The sequence below is a fragment of the Peromyscus californicus genome, unplaced genomic scaffold (assembly GCF_007827085.1).
Source record: "Peromyscus californicus insignis strain IS unplaced genomic scaffold, ASM782708v3 Scaffold_4__1_contigs__length_199733344, whole genome shotgun sequence".
NCBI classification, from domain to species: Eukaryota; Metazoa; Chordata; class Mammalia; order Rodentia; family Cricetidae; genus Peromyscus; species Peromyscus californicus.
This window is the reverse complement of record NW_026294562.1, coordinates 95,783,785-95,808,730: the sequence shown is the minus strand read 5'-3', so window position 1 is coordinate 95,808,730 and position 24,946 is coordinate 95,783,785. Positions and strand designations below refer to the sequence as shown.

Genomic DNA, 24,946 nt, shown 5'->3' with positions numbered 1-24,946 from the left:
GAAAAGAACTGACAGCAGAGCAGAATTAAAACATGCACACAATATAAACAACCTTTTAAGAGACGTTACCACCAAATGAAGAACAAATCAAATGTGCAAGGACGTTAAGCATTGGCATCTAGGAAATCTGTCCCTTAATACTATTGTTTGGCGCCACCTTGCCTTCAAGGTATCAGAAAAGATTGTCATAATAGGCTTCACAGGCAGAGGGATTGCCAGGAGTGCTGTGGACTGTCTGCCTCCAGGACTGAAGGCCTTTCACTCCAATTATGTGACCTATAATTCCACCCATATGAAGAGCTTCCCTCAGACTCTGCCCACAGGCCCTCTCCCACTGGGTTGTACATGCTCAGGTAGGGCCCATCTCAAAAGAACTGCATCTACAGAGGCCTGCTTGCTGGTTTGTGGAAACTTCATAACAGAGTCCTGAAACTATACAGGACACCATATTAGCAAGACTGTGCAGGTGACCAAGAGAGAATTCATTCTTACAGTACAGCCTCCACAATAGCCCATTACTCTACTAACCTGTTAATCCATGATGGATAACTTCATTCATGAGACAAGAACCTGCAGGACCAATCATACCCCAAAGAACTCACCTCTCATATGGCATTAACTATGACTTTTTAAGGCTAACATTCCCATGGGATTTGGAGAAGACATTCAAACCCTGATACCTGCCTTACACAGAATCCTTTCATACAGAATTGGCCCATAGCATAGTGGGAATCCCACCCAGTCTAGCCAGCGGACCCCACACTAAAGACCTTTGTCCTTAGATAGTCCAGGGGGCTTTGAATGGGACAGTTCTCCTACCCTGAGACAAGCAATACTTTGGGCTTCTGGGAACAGAAACCTCAGTTCAAACTGCTTTGAAGAGTGAAGTGGATTCATTGCTTCATGCAAATTAAAGATGAGAAGGCTATTTTAGTCTCGAAGTTTACAGTGTCTAGGAGGGGCTCTTGTATTCTCTTGGATCTGTATACTTCTGTGTAAAAACCCTGCGTCACCCAAGCAGCTATCGGGCCCAGTCCCAGTTATGAAAATAGGGGAATGTTGAGATAAGAACTTGATGTGATGAGGGGTGGGTTAGACTGGTACATCTGAACTCAGTGATCCATCTTAAAATGGCTAAAAATAGGACAACTGGACACAATGTACTTTTTCCTTTAGCACAGGACCAACTGCATTAGTCAGTGTTCTCTAGAGGAACAGAACCAATGAATGAATATAGATTACAAAGAGGATTTATTAGATTAGTTTACACAGCACAGGACAGGTAGTCCAGCAATGGCTGTCTACAGGCTAAAGAGGTTGAGAATGTGGTAGCTACTCTGTCCATGAGACTGGATACTTCAAAAGTCTCAATCTGGAACTGAAGAAGCCCTGGTGGGTTTCTGGAGGGCTGTTGGTCGTCAGTCCCTCTTGGAAGACCAAGGAAGCTAGATTCTCCTGTTAGAGAAGGAGAGCAGCAGCAGTTGAGTTCATGCACTCACCAGCAGGGAGTGAAGGTGAGCAGACAAAGCCAGCCCTGCAATCTCCTCAGACTTCCTTGTCACTGGACAGCCAGCGGAAGGCACTGTCTGTGGTGGTATTGTGTTCCCCAAAATATTGTGTACCCTAATAAATTTATCTGGGGTCAGATAACAAAAAAGCCACTAGATACTTAGGATAGGCAGTGGTAGCACACACCTTTAATCCTAGCATTCCAGAGGCAGAAATCCATCTGTTCAAGGATACAGCCAGCATGGTGACTCACGCCTTTAATCCCAGAAAGCGAGCCTTTAATCCCAGGGAGTGGTGGTAGAAAGCAGAAAGGTTTATAAGGCGTGAGGACCAGAAACTAGAAGCATTTGGCTGGTTAAGCTTTCAGGCTTTCGAGCAGCACAGTTTAGCTGAGATCCATTTGGATGAGGACTCAGAAGCTTCCAGTCTGAGGAAACAGGATCAGCTGAAAAGTTGGCCAGGTGAGGTTAGCTGTGGCTTGTTCTGTCTCTCTAATCTTCCAGTGTTCACCCCAATAACTGGCCTCAGGTTTGATTTTATTAATAAGAACTTTTTAAGATTCATGTTACAACTGTCCATTCTGAGGAGTGGTCCTTCAGGAAACATCCCCACAGACCTACCCAAAACTCTTGGTTGATTCCCAGATCCCTCCCCTGCCCACTGTTTAAAATCCTCTAGTAACTGTCCTATGTCCTGAACAAGCTGAAGGTCAGAGTTCTTTTCTGTTGAGTCCCTCTGTGACCCTTGTCTTTCTCCCCCTTACACTTTACACTGGGGCCATGCCTAATTGCTCTTGGTCCACTTACTACTTTTTATTTCCCCCACATCCTCACTCCTGCTTTACTTTTCTGTTCTCTCCTTTCTGCCCTGTTTACTGGGTGGATCCAGATCATCGTTTTAGCATATGATTGGCTGCCATTCTCTGGAAATATCCTGAAGACCCTCTAGTCTGAGTAAATGGTCTCTGTCTGTGCGTCTTTTCTTAGCTTGCTCTGTCTAACTCTGACATAGTGTTTGGTGCCATTTGTGTCGTCTGTGTCTGTGTCATCCCCAGCACTTCCAGTTGCTGCTTGAGGCTGGAGCATACTATTCGTCATTGCGTAATCTGTGCCCAGTAAAATGCCTGGCTGAGCCAGCACTGAGTACATTCCTGTTGGGTGGAATACCAATCTCTCCCATCTTATGATATGTAAAATGATTGCTGACTTCTTGCAGACTTTGCATGCCAACTTTCAAATCTGCAAGTGTCGTGGTTCTCTTAATACATAAAAGTGAGTGAGCACTGCTGTACAAACTGACGTTCTCTTTTCTCTGGCACTCACTGAGCCCTGCTTTCTCTGCAACACTTACTTCTCCAAGCCTTGGACCACACATTAAAGACAAGAGCGGTCAAGGTCCCATTTGTCATCTCAGATGAGATTTTTACAGCCTCAAGCATAATGCCTCAGATGGTCCTCATCAGCTTATCATAGTTTAAAAGGCAGACTGGGGTGGGGTTAGGGTCAGACTAGGTCCTTCCTCTAGAACACTCAGAAGTCCTGATGCTTGGGATCACAGCTGTCTACCTTGCTGTCAGCTTATCTTCCTGATCATTCAAAGACTCCTGTTTGCACAGCATAGTTTGCTGTGTTGTGACATTCTGTTCAAGGAAGGATCAGCCAGCCTTCCTTTGAAACAATCACTTTGTGGATAGAAATGCTGACTTCAAGTATTTGTTCATCAAATGTCAACTGAACACTTACAGTGGGTACTGACGGCACATTTGAGGATGAGAGTAGACAGAAATCCTTACCCTAATGGAACTTACGTTCTTATGGGAGAAATAGAAAATAAACATTATCAAGGAACATATTATGTGATATTTCAGGTAGTTTTATAAAAATAAAATAAGGATGATTACAGGTGTGGTGAGCTTGCTTATAAAATAGGGCAACTAGCAACACATACTTTTCCCTTCCAATTCTGTGATTTGGATGGACGGTGTCGTGTGTCCCACACACATGTGGAGCACACAGAGCTTTCTGCTGAGAGTTACTCGTTATCCTTGCTATCTCATTGTTGCTTTGAGCTCTTTAAGAGGTGAATAGGCATGGGTCATCTTTGTGTTCTGGTGCTCAGTAAATGTTTGTTGAATTTGTTGATGAGTAAATGTAAATGATACAAATTTGGAGCAACACACTCCATGTATCTTCCACTTGATCTTAATAAGTAGCCATTTTTGCCTTTTAATAATTATCTACTGTGCTGCCTCATTTGAAAAAATATGATATTTACCTTCTAAATGGCATTGTTACTGGAGCCTTGCCTCTGTGTGTTCCTCTCTAGGAGCAACACACACACACACACACACACACACACACACACGCCACTTTTCACCTCACAGCCAACTTGACAATGGACTTGATTCACTTTCTTGTGACATGTGAACTATTCCAATTCTTTTCCAGAATGAGACTCCTTTAAAGATTTATTTATTTTTTATTGTGTGCATGTGAGAGAAGGTGCAGATCTGGCCCTGCTGCTTCCTACCTTCATTAGATCCCTTAATCTCACTGGAGGAAAAATGTGATTGTCCATCTGACATAAAGGTTTGGAGAAAGGATTAAATGAGATAGGGTATACAAAGTTGTTAAGATGGAGCCTGGGTACTTAACATCTTTACCCAAATGGACATTTCCATTTTCTAAGTTGTTACCCTAAGCTCCTGATGGGAAATGCCATTCTATTTATACTAATTTATTTCTTTGATTTCTTTAGTTGTTCGTTTTAGTTTTTATTCCTTTATAGTTTCATTTGCTTATATAATGAATTATAGTCTTTTTTTCACCTCCTATTATCACATCCCATCCCCTCTCCTCCTCTTAAAACACTTCTTCCCAGCACACCCTCCTCCTACTTTCTTCAATGTTTGGTGTGTACGATCCACTAAGCTTAATTAGGTTGCCTGGGCATGGACAGGAGGTTATTTACTTAATCAGGGGAGCTTATCACTTGCCACTGAAGGAAGTGACTCTTCTTCCCTTGACCACCAATAACTCATTAGTCCCTCATGGAGGAGCGAGGCCTCATCAGCCCTCCCCCTTCCGTGATGAAGGGTTACCAGGTGTGCAGGTCTGATGCAGGTAGTCCAGCTGCAGTGAGTTCACAAGTTCATCAGGCATGCCATGTCCAGGAGACACTGCTTCACAGCACTCCTCCCCAACCTCTGACATGCACTCTTTCCAGCTCTCTCCCACCGTGTTCCCTAGTGACGGGGGTGATGTAGAGATCACATTTAGAACTGAGCCCCAAGGTCACTCATTCTCTGCACTTTGACTCATTATAGCCTCTGTATAAACCAAAGTCAACTGCATAAAAGAAGCTTGTCTAGCCGGGCGGTGGTGGCTCACACCTTTAATCCCAGCACTCGGGAGGCAGAGACAGGCAGATCTCTATGAGTTCGAGGCCAGCCTGGGCTACAGAGTAAGTTCCAGGAAAGGCGCAAAGCTACACAGAGAAACCCTGTCTGGAAAAAAAAAAAAAAAAAAAAAAAAAAAAAGAAGAAGAAGCTCATCTGAGGAGGGCCGAGAGATACGCTAGGGTATCAAGAAAGTACTTAGAAGTCACACTGATACTGTGTCCACCTAGCTAGTACAATAGCAATAGGTCCTATTTTAGGGTTTGACCTCCCCACCCACAGGTTAACACACACTGTCTTATTTTTAACATGCTAGCTTTACAATGGAAAAACAAGAGTTAAAAAAAAAAGAAGAAGAATGCAATATTTGAGGAAGGAGGTGCTCACCTGATTCTAGGTGAGAAATGTACATAGTGGGTTTTTATATAAATAATTTGTAAAGCTGTATTAATCAGTAACCAACAAAATGCTGAGTATTGTGCACTTTTTGATTAAAAATTTTAAATACAATATTAAGTACATATAAGATCAGACAATAAGAATCATTTCCATTTTTGACAGACTTCTTAGTTCAAAACCCTTGGAAACTTCCTGTAATCAGAACCCATTTTCAAATTCACAGGAAAATATAGTTGAATACTCCACTCAATCTTTCTATGTTCTTAATTTGGGGTCAGTTCCAATGCCCTGTCTCACATCAGCTGTCATTTTTGTGATTGAAGTGTCATTGCACATTACAATTTTCATTGAGACAGTTCTCATCTTTGATTTCAATTCACTTTAATTCCAATCAAGTCCTATGTCTCAGGACAATTGAATTCACTTAGAAACCTTTCTGGTCAGATTGGATTGTAACCACCACTTCCTGTCATACTGCTGAGTTTCCTGAAGCCTTCCAAACCCATGACACATCCTGGAAGGCCATTGGGTCTGATAACAAGGAGAGTGATGCTGTGCTCAGTGTGGTAGTCCTGGAACCAGCGAGTGCAAGATTGGACACACAGTGCTTAAACCACCATTTCTGTCTCCACTCTCCCATCCCTACCGCATCCCACTGGGTCAGTGCTATTCTGAGCTAGAAAAAACTCTCCCCTAAGATCTTTTTATAAAAAGATTGGGTGAGAAGCAACTCATTGGATGATATAGGTCAGAAAGATGTTGTAATATGTTTACTTTGTGTTGTTTGATGGAACTGTATCAATCTTTTCTTTCTTTCTTAAAGTAATTTATCTCTTTATTTTTATTTTATGTGCTTTGGTGTTTTGCCTGCAAGTATGTCTATGTGAGGGTGTTGGGTACCCTGGAACTGGAGTTACAAACAGTTGTGAGTCGCCATGTGGGTGCTGGGAATTGAACCCAGGTCCTCTAGAAGAGCAGTCAGTGCTCTTACCTGCTGAGCCATCTCTCCAGCCCGTCTTCCTCCCCTCCTCTCAAGGAGAGACAAAAAGGGATTGGGTGGGAGCATAAGCCATCCATGTCAAACTCAGGATTCTCCTGAGATAACCAAACTACATTGTCAAACTCAGGATTCTCCTGAGATAACCAAACTACATTTTTTCAGACATAACCTGGACATCTGACTTTCCCTGGAATGGGTGCGTTTCTAAACGTTTTCTCTTGTAAGACTATTGATAAAGATGGCCAGCAATTCCTTCAGATATATCAAAACTCCTTTCCCCTGTCAGCCTGTGGGCTTGGTCCCTGGCCACAAGTGTTTTGGAACCTAGTAACAGTATCCAAGGGAAGAAAAACAAGGGACATTAGACCCTGACAGGGCTGGTCCCAGAAGACTCACTGAGCAGGAGGGTTTCATCTGAAACAGAAGAGAAACTAGTTGACCACTCCATAGCATTCCCCGAGGATATGCCAGAGACCATTATTACACACACAAAGAAAGGCACCAGATGAGTCCACTGCAGCTCCAGTGTCCAGTTGGAGCTATGCTATTACTTGGGTCATTGGCACACTGGCCTCTGCTAGTTGATTCCCTGGATATGGGAAATAGTTTTAAAAGTCTAGGCCTCGTAGAATCTATGAGAGTAACCCTAGAAAAGACTCCTAGCAATGGGGGATGCCAAGCCTGAACAGGCCATCTTTTGTAACCAGGCAAGGCTTCGAGTGGAGGGACTGGGACACCAACCCAGCCACAAAATCTTTGACCTATACTTTGTCCTGCCTGAAGAGTGTTCTGGGACAGAGCCTAGCAGAACTGTCATCAAAGAGACCAGAGAGACTTGATCCAGCAACTGATGGGAGCAGAAGCAGAGCCCCACAGCCAAACATCAGGCAGAGCTCAGGGAGTTCTGCAGGGGAGGTGGGGGGGGGGGGGGCGAGGATCGAAGGAACCAGAGGGGTTGGGGACACCACAAGAACATGACCCACAAAATCAATTAGCCGAGACTCATGGGGGCTCACAGAGATCAGGGAGCCTGTAGGTGTCTGACCTAGGTCCTCTGCATATATATTATGGCTGAGTGGCTTGGTGTTCTTGTGGGATTCCTGGCAGTGGGTATGGGGAGTCGCTGGCACTTTTGCCTGCTTGTGCCACTCTTTTCCTTCTACTGGGTTGCCTCATCCAGCCTTGATGAGATGGTATGTGCCTGGTCTTATTGTAGCATATTATACTGAATTTGTTTGATGTCCCTTGGAGGCCTGCTCTTTCTGAGGGGAGAAGAGGGAGTGTAGATTTGGAGGAGAGGGGAGGTGGGGGGAGGGCTGGGGAAAATAAGTCTAGCCTTCTGAACATACTCCAGACAGGGCATAACCAGACCAGTAGAGAGGTGACTCCTGGGTCTGAACACCTCTGTACTGGCTTGTTTATGCACCCAAGGCAATCTGTTAAGATTTGTTCAAATGACAAATATCTATTTGCCCTTCCCTGCTACCTTCAGAAATGAATACAGCTTTCCTGAGGGATGTGTGTGTATACAAGCATGTACATACTTCAAAGCCAGATGTGGCTTTCTGTTTCCAACGTCTGGCTTTAATTACTTTACTTATGTTGTAGCTTTATTGCAGACCTTTGATTTCTGAAATGTAGTCTGTACATTCCAATTTGAGAACATTTGTTGTTCTCTCAGGCTGTGCATAAAGCTTTGTTACTATATCCTCAGAAGTCACTTTGGTTTCTCTCCTTCTCGCTGTGTGTCTGCTGTATTCATAACCTTGATCTGTATTAAATGGTGACACCATGAATTGAATTTCAGTAGAATACTGGATTGAGTGAGCAACACAAGAGAACCTGCTTCCCTAAGTCTGAGGCTCTACTAAGGAAATTCACTGTTCAGGGCTGGGGCTATATCTTAATGATAGAACACTTGTCTAACACAAGGACCTGGGCTGTATCCCCAGCAAAACACACACATACATGTACATATATCTGTGTACCTTGCACAGCTGGAAAACAAGGATTGAGTGTTACAATATTTCATCACTCAAACCCCCTTTTTCCAGCCCAGTCATACGTGCTACTTCTCTACTCCTCACAATGCATTCCCATCACCTCAATTCTGATAACCCTTCCATAGCTCCAGGTCCTTTTCCTGCCCCTGCATGAGGCTCTCTCTTCTGGCCAAATGGTCCAAGTTCATCTTCAGTCTAGGTGATACCTATACTTCAGAATCCCCTTAGTCATCTCAAAGACTTCTTTAGATGTTTATGCATACCTCTATGGTTCTCTTATCCCTTTATGCATCCTTTGAGATCTGGATGAATACCTCACATACAGTCTTTGTGTTCCCAACATCTGTCACAGTGCCTGGTATTTGTTTGGTACACATTAGAGATGTGCACATGAAAATCAATCACTCTTTGCTTCTTCTTCCTACAGAAACGATGACTATGGATAAGAAGACTGCTTGTGCCAAGGAAACAGTCGGACAACTATGTAACAAAGATCTTAAGTAACTTTCCCACCTAGCGACACCCAGATGACTCCAGTGATGTCATACTCAGCTGTAACCACAGCAATAACTGGCCCTCTTTCCAAATTGGATTTGGTGAATTCTTCAGGTGGTCCAAGCTGATGTGCTCTAGGAAAGCTCATCCCTCACTGTCAAAAACCAAATTGGACTCTGGAAGAAAGCAAGTGGCATAGTGAAAGTCCTGAGTGCCAAGACTTTTAGTGGCTAATGGAAGGCCTTTGGTTGTATGGGCATGATACTGGTCCTGGTAGTGGTCAGTCTAACAGGAAGTTATTTGATTGAACGCCCTGGAAGGACAGAATATTTTTAAAAATATATCCAGGTGCTAAATAGGCAGCAGATTTCAATCTAAACTCTGCTACTTGTGAGCTAATGACTGTGTTCAGAGAATAATTCTACCCCAAAAAGTGCTCCAATTTTCCAAGGAATGGCCCAAGAGAATATTAGGTTAGGCAAGCCTGGAGAAGTCTCATGCAAGGCAGGTTAGTTCATAGCAAACTCACTGTCCCCTCCCATGCACATGGCAGAGTCCCACTTAGCCATGGCTATTCTTCACTTCATTCACATTCATCACAGATTCTGGGATTCTAGAACATTATTTCCAGGTAGCCAGCAGCTACTTTGCTTCCAGCGGTGGTATTACTAGAATGAAATGTGTCCTCCTTATTAGAGAATCATTCCTCTCAGTGGCATATGCATTCTGGAATATTGTTTCCTGGGCACAGGAGTGTGTGTTATGAGATAAGATCACTGAGAGATGACACAGGATCTACTAAGAAAAGACATAGCTTTTGGTTTTTCTTGACATAACTGCCTTCTGGGTATTTTCATATGTAATAGCGCATAGTATAGACTTGGGCAGCCACAGACAGAGGCTCTTTCCAATTTCAGACAAATATCACTTTTACAGCACTTGGGGAATGGAAATACCTACAAGAATGAAGGCCAAGGGCTCTCCCCAGGGTAGCTCATCCATTACCCAGCATCCTTCTCGACCAGTCTACTGCCAGTTCTGCACCTCATCCTCCTTGCTTCTCCCTCCACGAAATGAAACCAAAGGCCTCAGCATACCCTGAATGGACCAGGAGCTGTTACCTAGAGGTCCTCTCTCATTATAGGTGCAAAGCACCTTCTCCACACACCTGTATCACTACTCCATGGTTGCATTTACCTTTCATACAGTCTCTGTAACAGAATCCAGAGTTGGGTTGCAGTTAACCATCCTAGAAAAAGCCTTCTCTTAATTTCCACTCACATTTCAATGTAGGTTGCACTGGATAGATGGAGCATCATGACATGTTGGAAAGTTCTGGTTGCCATACACACCTAGTACAATCCTAGTGCCAGTGTCAGATCTTGTCAGGTCTTGAAAGGGTAGAGGCCTTTGGTTGTGTAAGGCAATGTTAATTCACTCAAGCTTAGTGTATTCCCCAGCCTGCCTGATCAACTCCCATCTCTTTCCAACTTCCATTTGCAAGGGGTTCAAAGCGAACCCTAGTTCTGTCTATGTGTGATAAAATGAGAAAAACACACTTTTCTTTCCCCATGGATTCTCTCTACCCAATCCCTTCCCATTCAGACATCCTCCATCATACCAGTATTTAGAACCAAAGTATGAAGGGTGAGTGCCAACAGGATAGGGTACAGAAATATTGTCACTAGATCCAGGCAGATTCGCCTAGGAGAATGGTCCCAAAGAAACCAGAATGGCTCCAGCAAAAGATTATCAGGAAGCCATCTCATTAAGCTTCAACATGTCCTTGGCAATGGGAGCCCAAGTTGGAGATCCTGAGGTAGCCTATTGTTCCCTGCTCAGGATCTCCTTGCCTTGAGCTCGCAGCCCTGGGATACAAGTGAATAAGCTACTGGCTCAAAGATAGCTTTGCAGGGGCATTCAGGCAAAGAAAACTGCCCACATGGTGAACAGATGGCTTTGTGTGTGGATAGCTTTACCTAGCCAGTACAGCTGTGGCCAGAAGCTGGCTATCAATTTGAATTCCCTCAGCTCATTTGCAACTCTGCCTCTGTTCTCTTGTGTTTTGTTTGGTTGCCCTTTAGTTTCCTAGTAAATATTCCTTTTGAAAAATATAATCGTTGTCTCATTGAATTGGGGGAGGGGCATTTTTTTTCCAGGATAGAAGGATACTACAATACCTTGGAAAACTGGAAATCATGGTGGAAAGAGAAACACCTTGATCAGATCTTAGGAAAACCCTTTGGGGAAATCTGGTTCTGAGCGAGAGAAAGAGACCCGGTGTCCTCCCAACAATTCCCAGCTCTTCTTCTTACTGCCCCAACTTCAGGGAAATCTTCCCTAGGTGTGTTGCCACTAAAATGTCTCTTGGACTAATGAACTATGAGCATTCAGCAAGGGTGTAATGTCCAGCACATGAACTAGCACTGACAAGATGGGTGTTTCTCTAATGTTCGTGTTTCTGAAACTCTCTAGGGATCTTAACTCTTCGTGGCCATTAGTAACCAATTTTTCATATGAAAAGAAGAAAAATCACTTACACTCAAAGAAAACTAACAGACAGATGTGGAGAATGGCTTCCTGCAATGATGGGTGTTCTAAATATCCATTACTGTATGAGAAAACATGATAAAAACAAGATATAGTGATGTTCTGGGGTGTGTGTGTGTGTGTGTGTGTGTGTGTGTGTGTGTGTGTGTGTGTGTTTTAGATAGTTTCTCTCTGTGACTCAGGCTAGCATCAGACTTACAGGTCTCATGCCTCAGCTTCATGAGTGCTGGGAGTAGACACATCTGCTATCATAGCAGACTATAGTAGCTTAAATGGTCATGTACTGACTCTTCTGATTCTGTAGGTTGCCTGGCCTTGGGTGACTGCTTCCCCCCTCCCTACCTGTCAGATGGCAGCTGGGACTGATGTCATCTGAAAGCTTGATTGGGCTAGAGGCCATGTCTGGCTCCTCAGCTGCAGTAACTCAGATAGCAGGAGAATGGGCCTTTCTTTCTGCGTGTTAAGCTTGGGCTTCCTCACATCATGGAGCTCTCCCAATAGTCTTCTAAAGCAGCCAGAACTAACATTTTAGGAGGCCCTGGTTCTTTTCAATAACCTTTGAAGGACCAATCATTTCTGCAACATGCAGTGTGTCGGGAACAAGTAATAGGACCAGCCCAAATTCAAGGGGAAAGAGTTATACAGTAATGGAAAATGGTATGACCCAATGGTGTCATCTTGAGAGGCAGGAGGGATAGGAGTGGGGATAGGGAAGTGACAGAGTCAAAGAACTCCCTAGGTAGCTGACATTGGAGGTAAAAACCACCGAGAGCCTTGACTATGGTAGTCTAGTGCTCAGCTGCCAGGCTACATCCCCAGTCTAAATGTCTGCCACTTTAAAAACACATACAATACTTAGCATGCATGGACAATGGCTGGGAAAGAAAGGGGAAAGTGCTATTCATAGCGAATTCAATGGCATAAGCTAAAAAAAAGCAACTGATTATGAGTGATAGAACATGACAGATGTGAGAAACATGGATGACAACTATGATTACTATCACTATTCTAACAGTAAAGAAATTAGAGTGGATACCTAAGTTTTTCTTCATCTCTGCACCAACTGAAGGTACAAACAGGAATTCCCCATGCTTGGGATTGTCCCTAGAGAAAGAAGTGAAGATAGAAGTTGTCTGTCCCTCTTTAGAAGACTCCACTGTAACATGAAATCTAATAGGTGTTTTAATAAAAATCCTGGTGCCAGATACTGGGGTAAATGCTGAAAGATCAGAGAGACAAAGGAACAAGCCACTGCCCCATCTCACCTCTCCAACTCCACGAATCCTCTGACTGAATGTTTCTGAGTCCTCAGCTGAAAGGGGTTCAGCCAAAAAAGCCTCCAGCTAGGAGGCTTTAGTTCCTGTAGCCTCACACCTTATGTACCTTTCTCCTCCCAGCCATATTAGTTCCTTCCTAGTGCTAGGATTAAAGGCATGTAATTCTCAAGTACTCTACTGGGATTAAAGGTGTGTGCCACCACTGCCTGACTCTGTTTCCTCTCCTAGACTGAATCAATCTCATGTAGTCCAGGGTGGCTTTGAACTCACAGAGATCCAGATGTATCTCTGTCTCCCGACTGCTAGGATTAAAGCTGTGTGCCACCTCTGCTTGGCCTCTACATTTAATCTAGTGGCTTGTTCTGTTCTCTAATATTCAGGCAAATTTTCTTAGGGTACATAATACATCGATCGCCACACTCCACAAAGAATCAATGTGGCTAACTAAGAGAGGGATTTTACCAAATCTAGTTTGAACTTAAAAGTCTTTGTCAGCTGCCCCCTCTGCAGGAGGCCCTCACATTGCTGGTGTTGCCATGGTACCCTCTGCTGCATCTCTCCTGCAGTTGTCCTGTCCAATGGAATGGTCGAGTTCACTGCTCACCTCTGTTCCTTGGCCCATCTTAATTCATCTCCCTTGCTAGAACTTTCACAAGAAACTTTCATGAAAGAACTAAAATGAAACTTGAGAAAAAAAAAAAAAAAAGAAAAGAATCAAAGAGAAAAAATTAACCCACCGGTAAGAAAGTTGCCCTACCAGGGAAAACCTGCAGCGGAAACCCAGGAAAAGCAGACAAAGGGATGGCAGCCTGATACCCTGGGAGCTGCAGAAGGTGAGCGCTGGTCCACCTCTCAAGTCAAGGACACATAAAAGGTGAATAGCAGCAAAGCAGCTCTGGGCAATACCATAGGCCAGCATGGGGTTCCTTGATGGCAGATGAAAAGCCCCTTTGTCTCCCACGTGACTGCACAAGCCTTTCTTAAGGTGGTGGCAGGCACTGCTTGCTTCTCACACTAATAATAATAAAATGATTTTTAAGATGAAAAGTAACTGAGAAAGAAATCTGATTTCAATCTCTGGCCTCCATATGCATGTAACACTCACTTGTGCACACTCACATCCATGCATGAGAACATATACATACATATACCACAGACAAAAAGAAAATGAAATTTGCAATATTCTATTTCCTAATTATAACTCCAGAGCTTAAAAATATTTCAAAGTAAATACATAAAAGATATATCAGTTTTACCATGCTCTCTGCAAAGTTGAGTGTCATATTATCTTAAATAACACTACTGATTTTGAAAGAATTGTATTTGCTGTCATGAAATTAACATGAAGATTTTAAAGTCTTCTGGCATTTTCTACACTGGAAATCCATGTTGAAGAGTCAGTGACATCCATGTCAGTGCAGCTGGTCCTGGGGGACTAGCAAGAAGAGGCTACATGCCTGATCTGTTGTGATGGACATCTGGGTCTTCACTGGTGCCTGCTGCCCTTGACTGTGACACCTGGATGGGTGAGACTGCCCTTGCTGTACCAGTCTACTGAGCAGCTTAGACAAACCTGCTGGGGTTCCTGCACTGAGGTAACACCACCTTGGCAGCAATGACAAGGGCTTTGTTGTTTCCTTAAACTACTAAAGGGTTCTCACCTTACCTCCCCACCTTTTCGCTAAACAAAATGAGAACAAGAACAACTCCTTTGTGGTCTGCGTGTGTGTGTGTGTGTGTGTGTGTGTGTGTGTGTGTGTGTGTGTGTGTGTGTGTGTTGCTCACTCATACATGTACACCTGCAGGAAAGTTAGGAACATCACCTAAAACCCAAATGCAGTGTCCCTATTTTTTTTCTATGTTTAAAATTTGCTATCCTGAAGAGTGTGTGCATATGTGTGTGTGTGTGTGTGTGTGTGTGTGTGTGTGTGTGTGTGTGTGTGTGTCTGTGTCTGTGTCTGTGTTTTGCTGGGGATCAAACCCAGGGCATCAAGCCTACTAGACAAATACTCTACCACTGATGTCAATCTTTAGCCCTTAAAGTTTACTATCTCAAATTTTTAGGAAAAATAAATGATTTCAAAAGTATACAGTGAGGCCTTTAATCCCAACACTCAGGAGGCAGAGACAAGAGAATCTCTGTGAGTTCAAGGTCAGCCTGTTCAATATAGTGAGTTCCAGGACATCCAGGGCTATGTAGAGAGACCCTGTCTCAAAAATACACACACACACACACACACACACACACACACACACACACTCACACACACACACACCTATAAACTAAAAAGAAATCGAAGAGACATGTCTGTGCCTTTAAAGAATCCTATACAGCCAGTAAATTTAGTCATATAGCTGGTAAATCAAATATTGGCACTTCCTGGATTATCTGTTATGTCAGTCTTTCCAGCCCCTGTGAAGACAGCTGTCAGCTGTTGCCTTCATAAAGGACCATTCCTACATGGGAAGCTTCTGTATGACACTCGGGGATGCGGGGGCGCAGTGTGGGAGTGGGGGTGGGACTCTTCTGGCTTAGCAGAGATGAGATGGGCAGTTCAGGATAACAGCAGGGCCTTCAGATTTTCTACTATTTTTGAGAGGACAGAAGGTCCTGGTGGAGGAAGGTGTTTATATAAATGAGAAAAGATTCTTTACCAGCCTTCATTTTATGACCTTTGTTGATTCCAGGGAACAAGGTGAAATCACCAGTTTGGAGACAGATTCCGGACTGGAAGATACAATTACCCAGGGGTTAAGGGGTAGGCAGGGAGATTAAACTACTTGAAATTATTCCAGTGTATAAACTTGGTGTTTGGGGTTCTAGCCATAAAACCCTTACTCAATTTCTGGTGGGTGGACACAGTGGTTGGCACTGACTAATTCCCAGAAAATGGAAAACAAAACAACAACAATACTTCGAACCAGTTATCTCCAAGCAGAATGTGAGCTGTAGACAACCCTGCTCTGCGGGGAGCTAGGAGCCAAGGACTACTCTGCCACTGGCCAAACCCAAAAACTCCAGATCTCACCTTCCTATATGTTCCTTATCATCAGGGGTCCCACTTAGACCCTTGTCAATCTCAGTGGGACCAGCTCACAGAGATCTGAGGGAAAACAAAAATCAAGCAAACAAACAAACAAACAATAAAATAAAATAAAAAGCAAGCAAACAAACAAATAGTGCTTCGCTCCTGCCCTTCTAAATTTAAAAAGTACTTCAGCTATCCCCAAAGGGTTGGACAACAGAAGTATGGCTCTGGGAACCCCTTATCTAGAACTTTCTTTCTTGACTCAGTTCCTCACTATTCTTTGCATCATGGTGCTTAGCTTCTTAGTGTACATGCCGCTGTACACACACACACACACACACACACACACACACACACACACACACACGCACATGCAAGCATGGATGGAGTCCAGGGCTTCCTGTTCCTCTCAGAACCATGAAGGGGAACATAGAAGTCATGGCCCTGTCAGCACTAGGAGCTCTGGCTCCTTTGCAGGAAGGAGCTCTCTAGGTCTTAGAGAAATTGCTTCATGGAAATTGTATAAATAAGTTGAGGGCCTATGAATGTGCCTGCCAACTTAGCACAGGTAGGAAGTCTTCCAGGAAACTTTTATTCCCCTAAATACTTACCACCTGCAGCCACAACAGCCTCCACTTCTCATTTTAGATGAGATTCTACGTAATGCCTTCTTAATCTGGTTGCAGCTAGAATAGGTATCTCTTAGTTGATCTCACCTCTTCAAGGTCATGATATGTGATTTTTAAGGAATGTCAGAGACTCCAGCATCAATGTGTCTGTTTATAGAGCTGTCCTTTCATCTGAAAGGCTGCCATTCATGTGTAATGTTTGAAAGGAGCACAGAACAAGGACCAGGACACACCTTATGTGCTATGGATGGAAAACAGAGCTACAGATAGAATCTGGGTCTAGAATTCTCTCTTGCCTCTGATTCCTAGGCCTTCTCTGGGAAAAATCTGTTTCTTCTCCCATGAGAAATGGTTAACACAGTGTGCTCTGTGCTCTTCCACCCTTAAAGTTTGTGTCTCTGCATCTGGGGGCTTCTTGTGCCCAACAATGGGAAAGACATGGAGTTGGGGCAGAGCTGTGCAGCCTTAGACATATATGGTCCAGAACCCCCCATTCAATCTGTCTCTGCAAGGGGAGGGAGGGTTCAGATCGTCAAAGGATATCAACTGCCTCTCTACTGTATTCCTTCATTTTCTTTTTTCTTTTTTTTTTCTGTCCCCTTTTCAATGGCTTTTCATTTTTAACAAGTAATCTGAAAGGAATTTGATTTTGAGTGTCCAAAAAGCCTCTAATAACCACTGAAGAGTACTGCAGACCATAAAACTAGGATTTATATACTCGATCTTGAATTAAATACCCAAACATGTGCTCCCTATAACCACCCTCCAGAGGGCTCATCCTAGTCCAGCAAATATGCCAAAAGGAAGGAAAGGGGAAGCTGAGCCACAAGGAGGGCTCTCAAGGAGGGGTGTCTCTAGACAGAGATGAAAGGGAGTGATTGTGTCTCTGCGGATGGCATAGCCAAGGGTAAGGAGAAGGGAGGGCACTGAGCACTCTTTCCTGGCCTACTTATTTAAGCACCAGCCTGTAATCCCTCGCCTAAGGCTCTGATAGAAATCTTCATTCCAGGAAGCTATGATTTGTCCACAGCTCACCATCTATGTTACTGATAGCATCAAGGCAGAGGTGCCTGGCAATGTCAAAACACAAACTTCCGCAAATCGCACAGCTCCCACAAGGCCGCAGTATCCATTTCTGTGTACATTGGATTGAGATGTACATGTCAGGGGCCTGATGTTCTGTCAACTTCAAGAACCGTCCTCCTCCTACCTCAGCCAATATTTTAAAAATGAAAACTCAAAGCTCGGTTCAGTCAAGATCAGTCAGACTAGAGGAGAAGAGAGAAGGTTTGTGAAAGAGTGGGAAGACAGAGCCAAGGGATGTTTCCAAGAGAGTAGATTGAACATCTACCTGCCTGGGTAGAGCCCACAGGTCTTCTCTGGGGCTCCCTCTGGAGGACACTGCCAAGGCTCACGAACACAGAGGACACAGGCAGGAGCCATCATGGCCAAGTGTATGTTTTCTAGATAGAATGCCTTTTCATTCAGTCTAAAAAGTCAGATGACTACCTGAAAAGAGTCTGCTCTCTAGTGGTGGAAGGCTCCAAATAGTTCACACAAAATTTGACTCAGTCTTTAGGTAGGGAACACTAACACTACCCAGAGAAGCACTCTGAGAGAACCAGGAAAACCAACCTCAGCTTTAAGTCCCAGGGAATCTGGTGTGCTAAAAATTCATAGAACCCCAGAGACCTCAGTTGGGAACCTGCGCAGCAGAGACCAAGGGTAAGTCCTACCTGGTAGACACAGGCTGTGTAAGAGCCATTTCCAGGCCGGGCGGTGGTGGCGCACGCCTTTAATCCCAGCACTCGGGAGGCAGAGCCAGGCGGATCTCTGTGAGTTCGAGGCCAGCCTGGACTACCAAGTGAGTTCCAGGAAAGGCGCAAAGCTACACAGAGAAACCCTGTCTCGAAAAACCAAAAAAAAAAAAAAAAAAAAAAAAAAGAGCCATTTCCACCTTGAGCTTTACCTACAAAGAAGCCCCATTCAGGTAATCATCAAGACACAAGACACCATGCTTTTGAAAGTTACTAATCCACATCCTACCCTGTCAGTGGTTCTCCTTGATCTGCCCCCTCCCCTGCAGTCTCCATCTGTTCTCAAGATACCCAAGCTCTATGCTAATCTGAAAGATTTCAGAAGCTCTTGGCAGACTGGTGGTTACCGGATGCTAAAGAAACAGACTCATTGTGGGCTCTGAAGCTCAGCCAGACACACCTGGTGTGCCCAGCATCTAACTAATGCCAGGTAGGACAGGACTCAGCCTCCAGAGAGAACCAGCTAACAGGAAACTAACTGCACCGGTAGTTTTCAAAAGCCAAAGCAGAAAGATCATGACGAGGTGTGAGAGTTCTAGGAACTCTGGTGTACACGCTCTTAATTTCAAAGAACACAGGGAGGCTGTTCTACCACGTGAATGCTGGGTAAGCAGCTGCCTCATCCTGGGGACTGGGGTGAAGCAGGACTGGCCTCTTTGCTTGACAGAGAAGAAATAGCATCACTGCTGGGCATCAGAAAGTACTGGACAGAAAGCAGTTCCAGTAAAACATGAGTCAATGCTGGGGTTAAAAATCCAGAATTGAGAGGCTCTTCTGAACAGACTCAGCCAGAGGAAAAGAATAAGGTTAAAAGAGGTAGCTGAAGGTCCAGTGAGAGGGCTCAGCAGGTAAAGGTGTTTACCATGTAAGCCTGGCAGCCTGAGTTTAATTCCTGGAACTCACATACATGTGAGCAGAAGAGAACTACACAAGCTGGCATAAAACTAACTCCACAGGACAATTGTCCTGTGATCTCCAGATGCACACCATGACAAACACACAGATACACACGCATGTGTGTGCAAGTGAATACACACATAATTTTTTTTAAATGTATGCCAAGACTATCTTGGAGACTTTCCCTCATCTCTATTCACGATGTTGCTGATACATGGAGGTTGATGCCATGAACTAAATGTTTATGTTCCGTTCAATTCTTATGTTGTATCCTCAGCACCCAATGTGATGGCACTTGGGCATTTTGAGGGTTAATTAGGTAGGGCTACCATGAGTAGATTTCACATCTTTATAAAACAGGAAGAGAGCCTATTGTGGCGGCACATGCCTTTAAAGCTAGCCTTCAGGAGGCCGAGGCAGTCTGATCTCTGTGAGTTCAAGACCAGTCTGGTATACATAATAGACTTTGTCTATAAAAAAATGTCCATAAAATAGGAAGAGTAGACAAAGCATGCTGCCCACCACATGAGGGTGCACCAAGAGACAGCTGTCTGTGAACCATAACATGAGCCCTGATAAGTCACTGAATCCAGCAGCACCTTAATCTCGACCTCCCAGCTTCGAGAACCATGAGAAATAAATGCTTATTGTTTAAGAGTCTACAGTATTTGTTGCAGCAAAGTGAAGACAATTGGTGACTCACAGCAAAAGGACTTTGCAGACAGAGCTGATAAAGGTATACCTGGCAAAGATTTGAAAAGATGGGTGGAGCGGATTATGGATGCTGTTGTACTTAGGTTGGTGTGGTAGTGGAGATGCCTGCAATCTCAGCACTGGGGAAGTAGAATCAGGGGGTTGAAGTTGTGGGGTCTAGGGATTGAGCTCAGGTCTTCATGTTTGCATGACAAACACTTCACTGACCAAGCCAGCTTCCTAGCCTTGTGAAACTTTTTAAAGAATTAATTTAGTATCTAAGTCAACAATGCTTCCTATGATATCTGCCACACTGACCCAAGGAAGTCTGGATTGTGAACGTTGATTCTTCCTGAAAAGGGCCTCTCTGCACAGCTATCACAAAGGCCATAAGCTCAAGCGGTCTTTTCCTGTCTCTCCAGGGTGGCAGAGAGGTGGCAGGGAGGATGTTTTCCCCTTGAAGTGTAACAGGACCTAAAATGTGCCCAATATTTGGGAAAGGATTTCTGTATATCTTCAGAGGCAACAAGGAAAACTTAAACCCTGCAAAGTCCGTCTCTGTCAAAATTTCATGCTTTCCTTGGGGGCAACTGTGTGCTGCAGCCTGGTAGAGCGTGAAGAAATGCTGGCACAGAATTCAAAACAGAGTGTGATTTCAGGAGAGAGCAGAGGTGAGCATCCACCTGTGTGAGTGGGTCCCATGGGTCTTTGGCATGCTTTCTGGGGCGGCCCTCATGACAATCAGCCCAAATCCTACTGTAAATCCTGTTACAGGGACCAGTCACCAAATCAAAGTGTGGTCCAGGAAAAGGAAGGAATAGAGCAGTTGAGTAAGAAAAGGAGTACACAGTCCCTAATAATTTCTGAAGCTATGTCTAAACCTAATCCCAAACAGGGCTATTTTACATGCTAGGAGGGAATGAGCCCAGCATTAGATCATTTCATTTAAAAGGATTGGATGGAGACAAGGTAGGCAGAATGTCAGAGAACATATGAAAGACAGATCCAGAAACTAAAATTCCCTGGCAGTCCTCATCCAGTAAGCACCCTTGCAAATTGTTCTACATACCTTAACCATTTCTGAAAGAGCCCTGTACAGTAACAAATATTCAAAGATTTTATGTCATTAAGAAACAATAAGTGGTAAGGCTGGAGATGTGGCTCAGCAGTTAAGAGCACGGTTTGCTCTTCCAGAGGACCCAGTTTCAATTCTCAAAACCCACAAGGCAGCTCACAACCATCTGTAACTTCAATCCCAGGGGTCCAATGCCCTCTTCTGGCCTCTTTGGGCACTACACACATATGGTCCACAGACCAACCAGCCATCAAAACACCAATATACATAAGACACTATAAAAAATAAAGAAAACAATAAATGTGCCAATGAGAGGACTCATCAGGTAAAGCACTTGACAAGCAAGCCTGAGGACCTGAGTCAATCCCCAGATCCCATGTAAAGGAAGCGGGAGAGACTGACTCTACAAGCTGTCTTCTGACCTCCACAATGGACGATGGTGTGCGCTCCTCAATACTAATAACACAATAACAATAATAATTTTTAAAATGAAATCAATAATGGCTTTTAAAAAGTAAATAAGTCAGAAATATGCTTAGGAGGAATTTTATTAAAATACAGAAGCTTAAAAATGTTTTGGTATTTTCCAGTGGGGGAAAAATGCCTCCAGTGTTCCGAAAATTTATTTATTTGTGGAGCCAATCTCATTCATTCCCCAGCAGCCGTAGACACATGTGCAGGTAACCACAGCTACTGTGAGTTCATGAGTGCAATAATCATATTATGTCCAGGAGACTGTGTTGACAGAATCCCTCTGCATTCTCCAGCTCTCACATTCTTTCTGCCTCTTCTCCACAAAATTCCTTTTGAGGTTTCAAGAAGGTGTTAGATACAGTTGTCTCATCCAGGGCAGAGCATTCAACAGTCACTTATTCTCACTTCTTTGACCAGTTATGAGGCTCTACATTACCCATCATCCACTACACAAACTTCCATGGTAAAGACTGAGAGCAGCACTAATCTTGGGTATAAACATAGATTGTTTAGAAGGCGGTTTGACCCTGTGTCTATTTAGCAAAACAATGCTAGTAGATTTTCCCCTCCCATTATCTTTTGAATGATGGCCTTTTGACCAGGCTTACAGTGCCAGGCATGAATCTCTTCCTGTGGAGCAAGCCTCAAATAGAAATAAAAATAGTTAGCTATCCACAGTAACAGTAATGCCAGTATTGCTCCAGTGGGCACGTCTTGCCTCTCAGGTCGGTACTGTAGTCCACAGAGTTCACAGCTGGGTAAGGTGGTTGTTGATGTGTGCTCTTCCAGCAGCCTGAACAGCATCTTCCTATATTCTGAAATCTAGCCATCAGAAACGAGGCTTCCATCTCAGTTTCAATTTGATTCTCTATATTCTGCCACCAAAGTATATAGTCTCTTTATCAACAGAGTCTTACCATCTCCTTCTGGTGGGCAGCCAAGAACAATGGCAATACCGTGTGTTATTTAGGGTCTTTGAGGCCTCCCTAAGCAACAACTCATAAGTAGGTATCTCATATCTAGCACTGGGATTTTCATTTAATAACCTGTGGCTTCTGGGAGCAGCATTTCCCACTTATAAAAGGTATCTTTATTCAAACTTCTTAATTATGTTTTTAACTACCTTACCAAAAATATTAGATTTCCACAGACTTTTTCTTTTTCCTTTTTTTTTTTTTTTTTTTTTTGAGACAGGGTTTCTCTGTGTAGTTTTGATGCCTGTCCGGGATCTCGCTCTGTAGCCCAGGCTGGCCTCAAACTCACAGAAATCCGCCTGGCTCTGCCTCCCAAGTGCTGGGATTAAAAGCGTGCGCCACCACCGCTCAGCAGGCTTTTTCACAATCTTCGTTTTTATTAACCTTTCCTGTACCTGTTGTTTTCCTAGCTCCCACCTCCATTCCATATAAATAAACATTTCCACTTTCAGTCAGTAGTCTTTTCTCTAATGAAACCATTATGTTTCATGAGAGCAGAAATCTTAACATATAGAGTAAAAGATGGAAGTGCTGGCACACAACAGTGTCAAGTCTGAGCAGAGATGTCTCAGGCAGCACTGGTGGACATGCATGGCAAGACAGCTCACATGAATCTGAGTACTCCAAACTTTCTACCTCTGCCAAAGTTTTCACCACCCCCATATCTAGTAATGTGAGTCTTACTGGGTCGTGTGGCCAAAGTTTAAGAAATTGTGACTTACAAGAAGAGTCAGTTCCAGAAGCAAATCTGAGCCCAGGCCATGAAGAAAGGGGTTAGTCCAGGCGAGGGTGTGGTGTTCAAACAAGGCTCCAAGACTGAGTGGGAGACATGTGATAAGGACAGGGCAGCGTTGCGGAGATTGGATCTGCAAAGAGTACCCAATTCTAAGAGGGAAGCTTGCTCGCCAAAGCTGCATTAAGTGGAACTGCATATATGGGTCCCCCTCCACTGGGATGTATATCTCATAAATATTCCCTTTTATGACCAGTTAGTTACTCCTGTAAATCTCAGCTAAGATACAGTTTACTTGCAAAGATTTCACTGAGTCTGAGGAATGTTGACTTTATTGGGAAAGAATTGGCAGACAATCGGGGCTCTTAAGCAGGAAAATTCATAGTAAGTTGGCACATTAGCTCATCACCATGGCTACAGTGTAAACAATACATAGAAGGGGTCAGAATGGAGGTTGACCATCAGCTAGACTCCTTCTTCACCGTGTCACTCATTCACTCAATCAGTAACTAAGTTCTGTCAGTTCTACATCTTATATATGAAAGACATCCATTTAGAAATTTCTGCACTGACACTATCCTAGCTCTCATATTCTCCTGCAAATCTCTGTAACAATCTTATAATACATCTTGTGTCTTGAATTTAGTCTTGGACCTCTCCAATCTAACTATTGTTTGGCCTCCAAAGAGGGGGTCTCCTTAAAACACAGGTCTACTTAGGTTACTCACTTCAAATTCTATGGTTCTCTTATTGCTCTTATGATGACTCCTACAATGTCCATCCTGTCCTACACACTTGGCAATGTCTAGGTTCTCCTTATGATGCTGAAGGAGTAATCAATGCATTGCCTAAATTTACTATTGAAGACAAAGATGCTCATCTCTGAAGCTCTTGGAGTGTCAACCACTCCCAGCTCCTAGCTGAGGCATTCTGTGGGAATTGTTCTGAAGCTAAGGAAGCTACCTCATCAAGGAATTGATTGATGTTGGAGTGTCAGGGCAGGGACCTCTTGCCTCAGTTTAGGGCATACCTAATGGGCTCTGTGATGGTTAATCTACACTGTCAACTTGGTTAGGTTCAGAATCACCATGGAGACACGCCTCTGGGTGTGTCTAGGAGAATGTTTTCAGAAAGGTTTAAGTGAAAGGAAAGAATCACCCTGAACAGGATGGGTTTCTGAACTAAACAAAAAGGAGAAAGCAACGGAGCAGCAGCATTCATCTCTTTGTCTCCTGACTGCTGATGCAACGTGACCAGCTGCGTCATGCTCCCACCATCCTCACTTCCCTGTAAGTCAAACTGAATCAAAATAAACCCTTCTTTCCTTAAGATGCTTTTGTAAGGCATTTTCCTCACAACAACAAGGCACATAACTGAAATAGCCCACCCAGACTCCAACCTCCTTGTGGACTCAGTTGAGATTTGTGTTACAATGGTATTGCAATTCAACTCCCCTCTCTGCCTGGTCTTCTTCCCTTCCTTCCTCATAGGATTGTTCCAAAAAGCACACCCTCAGAGACATCTTGTATGTGAACTGGCTTCAGAGTCTATTTCCTGGGAATTCTAAAGTATAGCATTCTCCTATCCCCATAGAAATGCCATTATATATCCTTTGCATTAGTTCCCCAAGTCCGCTAAGCCCTCTCTAGGTCATTGTTCTTTGCATGAAATGCAGCTTCTACCTTAGGAACATTTTCTACTTCTCCTCCCCATTATCCACTTTGTAGAATTCATTTCTATGTATCCTTTGGGCCTTAATTAAGATTTTCTTCCTTTGAGAAGTCAACCCAGATTCACTGAGCCCTCTCTGGTGCTGTCGAGGCAATTAGTGTTGTCCTTATAACCATGTAATTATAGCAATTATGGTACACTGTACTTATGAACCCATATGATTGATTCACCTATTAGGACAGGGAATTTGTCTACTGTGTCTGTCATTGTATCCCTAGAGTATAGTCGAATACCTGGAACACAAATAAGTAGCAAAAAACATTT

The 24,946-nt window shown here is 43.7% G+C and overlaps 1 protein-coding gene across 4 annotated transcripts in view; it reads left to right on the top strand.

Moving 5' to 3' along the window:
• The window catches only part of LOC128125217 (synaptotagmin-9), a 223,787-nt gene that overhangs the window by 167,812 nt on the left and 31,029 nt on the right, over positions 1 to 24,946 (top strand). The window contains exon 7 of one of the 4 annotated variants that reach the window (XM_052762379.1): positions 8,736 to 10,925. The exons of the other annotated variants lie outside the window; for them this stretch is intronic. Coding sequence (XP_052618339.1) covers positions 8,736 to 8,744 — 9 coding nt within the window. The 3' untranslated portion in view covers positions 8,745 to 10,925. Of the gene's footprint in view, positions 1 to 8,735; positions 10,926 to 24,946 lie in introns of those variants that run through there. 4 annotated transcript variants of the gene reach the window in all.